Below are 8,880 nucleotides of genomic sequence, written 5' to 3'. Positions count from 1 at the left end.
CTCTCTCTCTCTCTCTCTCTCTCTCTCTCTCTCTCCCTCCCTCCCTCTCTCTCTCCCTCCCTCTCTCCCTCTTTCTCCCCCCTCCCCCTACCCCCCTTCCTCACTGTTCTTCCCCCTCTTGTGCATGCATGCACTCTCTCTCTCTAAATAAAGAAGCTTAAAAATAAAAACAGGTTTGATCACATCGCTGTTTATCAATCTTTTGCTTAAAGCCCTTCATAAGCTCCGTACTCTCAGATAAGGGAAGGCTCTTGAACATTACTGTGAAGCCCCTACACAGTGTGGCTCTGTCTCTCCGGCCTCATCTCTTATCACCCACCTCCATGCTGTCCACCAAGATGACTTACTTTAACTTCCACACTCTTGCCTGTGGACTCCTGCCCAACTCCTCATTCTTTAAGAAGCTCTGGGTCTCACTTCGGGCCTCAGTGCCACTGGGAAATCTTCCCTAGTCTCTTGCGGTTCTCTTCCTGCATTCTGCGTTAACACTGTTCCTGTCCATGTGGCAGCCCCAAAATATCTCCCCACGGTAGAAACTCCATAATGTCTTACTCAGCATTATACCTCCAGAGCTGGCCAAGGGCTATACAAAATACTTAGTGAATAAATGAACAATGACCTTTTCCTCAAGGAGTTTACTGACTAGAAGGAGAGTCCTGTATGTGTGTGTATGTAAAAATATGTATACATGATAGACTTTGGAGAGCTCTGAAAATACAGGGATTTTTTCTAATTCAGGGGATCTGAAAAGGTTTCATGGAAGAGGTAACAATTGATTTGAAGGTTAGAAAAAAAAATAGGTTGATCTACATGAGGGTTAAGAAATACATATGAAAGAATGCAGAACAATGAGCTGTGAAGGATGCAGTAAGGGAAATAGCAAGGCAAAGCGATGCCACATAGTGGAAAGGCTAGACTTGGAATAGCTCACTGAGAAATGTGCACTTTGTTTTCTAGGCAACAGGGAGGTAGAGCCTAGATTAATTTGCTTAGCAGGTTTCAATGATCAGAAAAGAGTTTCTGTATTTAAAGAGTAGTTTAACAAATGATGACCTGAATCCAAACAATGATTTAATCTTTCCTGTACCTGTCCTAGGACTTTACCTGTATTTTTCTGTTGGAAATGTTTAGGTAAAATAAAATATATTTAATGATTTGGACTAAAGGTAGTTACTTTGTTAATCAGTTGACTGAGCCTAGAAAATCTAAATTATTTACATAAAATAATATTTTAAACATTCAATTTATAGTCTTTAAACTTTAAATGAGAAAGGTAATGATTTAGATCTGTATTATAATCTATAGAGTAAAAATAAGGGTGAGCACATTTTTCCATACATGTATTTATTAGTATTAATAACTTTCTTATCATTAGTAATCGTATAATTATAATTGTATTAATATACATTGTACATCATTATATCAATAGAGAAATCTTAAACATAAGGTCCTAATTCAAACTCTAGAGAGAGAGAAATTCTAAAAACAGATGCCCAGGGGCCACACACATAATATGAGTGAAGAAAGCTGGCCGGCTTGGTTTCACGACGTGTTAGGTTCTGTATTCTTTTGAGCCAACACACTTCATTTGCATATTTAACCGCTCAGACTTTTATTTCACTTCCACAAAGAAATAGATTCTTCGTTTTTCTTTTTCTAAGGTATTTGACCCTCCCCATTGATCTTACGGTAGAGACATACCACCTTGCACTTTACTCAAAGAGAACAGGAGCGCCGGTCCAACTCTGCAGGCCCCCTGATGACTGGCATCGGGGTGGAGACTGTGACAGGCTAGAGACCTGCCGTCTGTCTGTGGAAAGGGGAGCGAATGCCACCTTGGCGGGGTGTGGCCAACTCCTGTTTTTCCAGAGAAGCTGGAAATCTGGATTTTATGTGAAATCACCTGCCTTTTAAAATATCGGCAAGTAAATCAAGTGTTTTAAAAACAACTTGCAGGCCAAATCAGACATTTTGGAGGTTGAATACAGTTTGTAGTTCCCAGTTTGCAATTACTGGTCTGCACCAGGAAGTGCTAAATACATTTAGAATGATTTCCTTTAATTCTTCTAAAGAACTTATAGAAAATGTGATGATTTATACCTACAAATAGTGCCCTATAATAACTATAAAACTTCTAACATTTTTCTGTGAAGATATTTTAATTCCACAAATGCTTATTATTAGGCCCATGCTAGGTCCTAGATTATGCCAAATTCTATGAAATAGACATTCTTTCGTAACCTTAATATAAAATATGTTGGAACTATCGTTACGTAGGATGGATTTTTTAAAAAAATAAAATTGTTTTCTAAAAATCTAGTTTTAGGGGCACTTGGGTGGCTCAGGCCATGATCTCACAGTTTGTGGGTTTGAGACCAACGTCAGGCTCTGTTGACAGCTTGGGGCCCAGAGCCTGCGTCAAGTTCTGTGTCTCCCTCTCTCTCTGCCCCTCTCCCTCTCACGTTCTGTCTCCCTTTCTCAAAAATAAAATAAAACATTAAAAAAATCTAGTTTTAAAATGAAAAGTAGTGTGCTCGCTTTGGCAGCACATATACTAAAATGAAAAGTAGTATTTATTCCTAATTCGTTTCTAATAGAAAACCTTGGTGAAGTAATTTGAAAGTTATTTGTTGTCTTTCTTTCTTCCTTTCTTCCTTTCTTCCTTTCTTCCTTTCTTCTGAGAGACAGCTTGAGCAGGGGAGGGGCAGAGAGAGAGGGAGACACAATCTGAAGCAGGCTCCAGGCTCTGAGCTAGCTGTCAGCACAGAGCCCAGTGCGGGGCTCGAACCCACGAACTGTGAGATCTGACCTAAGCCGAAGTCGGACGCTTAACCGACTGAGCCACCCAGGCACCCCTGAAAGTTATATGTGAAAAATAAACCATATAATGTGGTCATGTAGAATGTCTATGCAGAATTGAAATTGCCAACTGAACTCTTTCATATCGCAGAAATTCTGTGTACACTGTCTTATATAAAAACTGAACATCCCACAGATTAAGAGTTTGAGGAACAGCCTTTATTTATTTTAAGAGAGAATGTGCAGGCTTGGGGAGGGGCAGTATTAGCACAGAGCCGGATGTGGGGTTCAATTTCAGGAACCATGAGATCATGACTCAGAGCCAAGACCAAGGGTCGGATGCTTAACTAGCTAAGCCACCCAGGCACCCCAAGGAACACTCATTTAAAAAAAAGAAATGAAGAAAGGAAGAAAACGATGTATGTCTAGTTTCATCTCACTTAAGAAAATCCCATCACTCTCATGGAAAACCAAAATAGACAAATTTAAACTGCTTTTTAAAGGGAGCCATGAACAGAGAAGGACAGATACCGTATGTTTTCACTCATATGTGGAACAGGAGAAACTTAACAGAGGACCATGGGGGAGGGGAAGGGGAAAAAATAGACAGGGAGGGAGGCAAATCATGAGAGACTCAAAAATACTGAGAACAAACTGAAGGTTGATGGGGGAGGGGTAGAGGGGAAAAGGGTGATGGGCATGGAGGAGAGCACTTGTTGGGATGAGCACTGGGTGCTATATGGAAACCAAATTGATAATAAACTATAAAAGGAAAAAAATTAAAGGGAGCCATGAAATGTTAAAACCTGTCTCCAGATTTTGTTGTCCTCTGTGGTGAGAAAGGGTATGATTACCACAAAAAATATTATTTGTTTTGCAAGGCTGTTTAATCTACATGGGTCATGAACAGATGTATCAACATGCTTTTTTTTTTATCAATATGGATTTTTTTGAATTTATTAAGTTTTCTAATTCCCAATATAGTTAACACACAGTGTTATATTAGTTTCAGGCGTACAATTTAATGATTCAACAATTTTATATGTTACTCTGCTCATCATGTCATCAATATATTTTTTAATACTAGCTTGCTTCAGCTCCCTCCAGACTGCAACACTGATTTTAAGACTTAAAAGATCATGAAATAGGTTTTTTTTTAAGTAACCTCACAGTTTTATAGTGATGTCCCATATTTGTAAAATTATGTGCTCCGTATACTTGTGATTCTCCCTTTTTGCCGTTAAAAGCTGTGCCCCAAACTATATAAACATTGTTTACTTGCTGCATTCCACAACTTATCAAATATTAGTGAACATTATTTTCTTTAGTGGCCTCTCTTCTGTTGATTTTGAGCACAATTTATTAAATTATGTAATGAGGTCATCTTTTTCTTTATATAATTTTAAAAAATGTTTGTTTATTTTTGAGACAGGGAGAGACAGAGCATGAGCAGGGGAAGGGCAGAGAGAGAGGGAAACACAGAATCTGAAGCAGGCTCCAGGCTCTGAGCTGTCAGCACAGAGCCCCATGTGGGGCTCGAACCCACAAACTGAGAGCTCATGACCTGAGCCAAAGTTAGAGCTTAACGGACTGAGCCACCCAGGTGCCCCTGAGGTCATCTTTTTCATTTGGATTAGACAAGTTTCTGAAACTACACCCAACTGCACTCCATTTTTATGGTCCATAAAATCAACAATCCTGAATGTCTTCTAAAATTCTTACATTTATTAATTTCTGTAATTAAAACAAAACCCCTTAAATGCCTCCTGATTGCTTTGAAAGATGACACTACAGTGCCACCATGTGGCTTTTTAAATTGTGGTCTTAAAACAAGCTACATTTTGGGGCTCTTTTGTTTTACTAGTATTTCAGTGATTTTTAAAAAAAAATCAATGAATGAGCATTTTTGAACAAAAAAACTAATCTTCATTGTTTTCACCATTGATGTGCCTGAGTGTGTAACATCATTTAGCTGTTTAAAGATGTTTAGGGATGGATGGCTGTCTTAGTAGGGTTGTGTAACCCTTGATCTCAGGGTTCGGAGTCTGAGCCCCGTGTTGCATGTAGAGATAACTTAAAAATACAATTTTTAGAGAAAAGATGTTTAAATTGAAAACATCATTCCTGGATTTCATCTTCTTAGATTAACTTTGTTCCAAGTATCAGAATTCCATTGCATTGGGGATACACATTTTCAGATTTCCAATTAAGCGATAGTTTGCCCAACCTTTTTAAAAGCAAATATACACAGGGGTTGTAAGAGACTACTCAGTGGTTATACCTTGTGCTGCATTTCAAAGCAGTGTTTCTGAGCTGTTAGGGTCATTTGACTTGCCTTCCCCTCAATGGAACTCCTGAAAGCCTGGGAGGATTCATTTGAAGATGAACAGGTGCTTAATTTTTTTAATTTTGTTTATTTGTCACTATATATTACCGCAACTAGGAACTAACAGAATGTCAACAGAGTTTTGTTGGGAAGGGGAAAAATGAGGTTTTGAACAATGAGATAAATGCCTATTCCGAATATAACCTTCAGGTATTTCATAATGTTTCTTACTAATGGTAGTTAATTTTTGGTGATCTTTAGAGAGTGGATCATGAAATTACTGACTTGAATATTTTAATGAATTCTTCATGTAATCATTATGTTTTTTTGCAATTTCATATTTTTAGGAAGTTGTATGCCAAACCTCAAGGAATTTATTAAATTTATCTAAGAAAAAGTTCTGTCAAAAGCAAATCTCTATGGAAACACTGCTGTTGTGTTATTTTGGTGTCCTAAGTTTAAGTAGTTGGAAATTAGGGAAATGAAGCAAAGTAGATTGCCTGACTATAAAATTCATTATCAGAATACTATTAGCATTTCCTGAAGTTTTTAATTTATAAATTAAGTTAGCATATAGATGAAATACATGATGAGCTCATTAAGGTGAAATATTTAATAGAGTCCACCTGAAGAATAAAGAGTTATCAATTGTTAAAAAATAGTTTCTTAAGATTGCTTTATTCTTTTCATTTTAACATGCTTGACTTTGGTACTAGTTCTAGTACTAGTACATAATATTTAATATACTTTACTCCCATTTTTATATACCTCATCTTTTAATACCTTAGCCTTCCTTGAAAACAAAAATCATCTTTTTAAATTGCCTTTTTTTAAATAGAAAAAGTTACGCCGATCACAGCATGCCCGAAAGGAAACCGAGTTCTTACGGCTCAAGAGGACCCGACTTGGCTTGGATGACTTTGAGTCTCTGAAAGTTATAGGAAGAGGAGCATTTGGAGAGGTTACTTCTTTTTTTTCTTTTCTTTTTTTTTAAATGCTTATTTATTTTTGAGAGAGAGAGTCAGAGTGTGAGCAGGGGAGGGACAGAGTGAGAGGGAGACACGGAATCCAAAGCTGACTCCAGGCTCTGAGCTCAGCACAGAGCCCAACAGAAGATCATGACCTGAGCTGAAGTCGGACATTTAACCGACTGAGCCACCCAGGTGCCCTGAGGTTACTTCTTTTCTAAAGGCACTGCTTAAAATACATACTAAAATAGTTTAATATATAAAAATAGCTTAATTTTAATAGAATTCCTAAAATATAAACAGTGGCAAATTGCCACTGTCTCTTTAAAGGAACTTATCTTTTGCTCCTAAATCAATAGTAGTGACTGTTTAACATTGATAGTATGATGAATTTTTACATTCTAGGTGCGGCTGGTCCAGAAGAAAGATACAGGCCATATCTATGCAATGAAGATATTGAGAAAAGCTGATATGCTTGAAAAAGAGCAGGTATGAGTTCTTTAACACATGTAACCAAAGGAACACCACTGACTAGGTGTTAGAGGAAATGTAAATATTGGAATCTGTAAAAAGGAATCTACACATCTTACTATATATATAGCCTTATTAATTTTTTTGATAGCCTGTTTTATTGTTTCTCAATTCTTAAAGTTAAAATTTCTTCCAAATTTATAATCTGAAAACGTCTTAGACTGTTTAGACTGTCATAACAAAGTGCCACAGACTGAGTGGCTTAAAACAAATACATTTATTTTCTCACATCTCTGGAGGCCCAAAGTCCAAGATCAGCGACATGGCAGGGTTTGATTTCTGGCGAGGTGCGCGCTTACTGGCTGGCAGATGGCTTCCCACCGAGTGCCCTTGGCGTGCGCCAGAGAACTGAGCCCTGGGGTGTCTTTTCTTACAAGGACGCCATCCCCCTCTCCCTCCATGACCTCCCTTAACCTTAATTACTTTCTTAGAGGCCCCATGTCCAAATTCAGTCACTCTGGGGGTTAGGGCTTCACCATAGGAATTTGGGGGGAGGACACAAATAGTCCATAACAAAATACCTTCTTTTCTAACTTCAATGAAAACACAGGACAGTTCTCAGCTTCCTTTATCCCTGTCACATAGAAGCAAGATCAGTCTCCTGAGAGTTTGCTGATTTTACATAGCTCCAAAATCTGTAACCCCTCTAATTTCATACTCCTGGACTCTCCATTATTTCCTGTGACTTAATGCAGTTTAAGGGTTGGCCATAAATCTGAAAACATCAATAATATTACTTTTGTGCTCACCTCTGTATCTAGTCTGGGTGGACACTCTGTGGAACTGTAAATTGATTACATGTACTTGGGAAGGACTCAACAGTGGGGATATAGAGGGAGGAGAGCACCTCTCTCTACTTACTTCTTTACTTCAGCCTTTTTGTGTCTGCCTAAAGCTTACTTACCAGTTCAGCCTTTTATTCACTGGGTTGAGGAAGAGGTTTAGTCAAAAAGACCAAAGCACATGTCATCATAGACTCCTTTGATTCCTCTGTGCTTCCTCTTTCTTCTCAGCCAGGGCAGCCATGGTGGAGGGAGCGGACCTCCTGGTGGTGCAGCACCGGAGCTGGGGCGGGCCCACCAGCTCCTACCTTGCAGATGAGGCTCCCGAAGTTGACCTTGGCCAGCGCCTTTGCAGATGAGCCTGGCCAGAAAGGTTCAACATCTATACCTGCTGCTTTAATGAGTGCATTGATCCTGTCCTCTGTGACTGTCCCCTCATGGTCCTGCAGGATCAGGGCTGAGTAGAAGCAGGGGAGCCCCGAGATAGAGGCCCAGTGCAGACCAGTGCTGTGTCTGGCCTGGTGTTAGTTCTGGATGAACCGAGGGCCTCACCCCAGTGCAGCCTTAGCTTCTTCTGAAGGACCGAGCACCTTCACGGCAGCCGAGGAAAGCCCCACCTGAAACTTCCTTGGTTATTACAGCAGAATACTATTGCTTTTCATTTAAACAAGGTCCTCTTGAATTTTCACTGCGTCCTTTCACTATTTCTAGTCCGTGCACTCAACAAGTATTTACTGGGTGCCCGTGATGTGCCAGATGTGCTTATAATGTTCTCCAGGATCTGGGAATACAGTGGTTAACAGGGCAAACCTGATCCTTGGTTTTTTTTTCTAGTAGTGGGGAAATAGGCAGACAGCTATCTCAAGTCATGATTGAGAAGGACTAGGAGGACAGTTTTAACAAAAGGGTAAATTGATGCAGATGACCTGGGTTTAGGAAGAAGAATTAGATTGGGGATGTTTCTCTAAAGAGGAAATATTTGATGAAAGACTCAGTAATAAGAAAGAATGGCATATAAAGATCTGGTAGAACAAATATCTGCAAATGCAGAGGCCCTGAGGCGAGAATAGTCTTGTCTGGCTCAAAGAAGAGAAAGAAGCCACTGTGGCTAGAATTCAGTATGGGAAGAGTGGTGGGAGATGTCGGCGGGGACAAGATCATGCAGGGCTTTGAAGGCCAAGACAGAGCGTTTGGGTTTTATTCTAAATGCAACGGGAGGACATTCTTGTCTGAACAGGGGAGTGGCATTGATGTTTTACAAAGATGAGACAATCCCTTTGCTTGCTGATGGAAGAAACAAGAGTTGAAGCAGAGAAGCCAACTGAGAGATTGTGTGGCAAGTCCAGCCAGGACGTGACTGGGGCTTGTACTGGGGCCGCAGCAGTGACGCTAAAGAAAAGTCCTACAGACTAAGTGTATGTTTTAGTGGAAGAGTCTGCAGGATTTTCTGTGATGTCCTGCATAATGGGGGATG

At 39.6% G+C, this 8,880-nt stretch overlaps 1 protein-coding gene across 5 annotated transcripts in view; it reads left to right on the top strand.

Moving 5' to 3' along the window:
• The window catches only part of STK38L (serine/threonine kinase 38 like), an 84,040-nt gene that overhangs the window by 56,964 nt on the left and 18,196 nt on the right, over nt 1–8,880 (top strand). For all 5 annotated transcript variants that reach the window (XM_029955813.1, XM_029955815.1, XM_029955812.1 and 2 more), the window contains 2 exons: nt 5,964–6,086; nt 6,499–6,582. In XM_029955813.1, the coding sequence (XP_029811673.1) occupies nt 5,964–6,086; nt 6,499–6,582 (207 nt within the window). The remainder of the gene's footprint in view (nt 1–5,963; nt 6,087–6,498; nt 6,583–8,880) is intronic.

The sequence above is a fragment of the Suricata suricatta genome, chromosome 10 (genome assembly GCF_006229205.1).
Source record: "Suricata suricatta isolate VVHF042 chromosome 10, meerkat_22Aug2017_6uvM2_HiC, whole genome shotgun sequence".
Lineage (NCBI taxonomy): Eukaryota > Metazoa > Chordata > Mammalia > Carnivora > Herpestidae > Suricata > Suricata suricatta.
The sequence above is the reverse complement of the archived record's forward strand: the minus strand, read 5'-3'. Positions and strand labels throughout refer to the sequence as shown.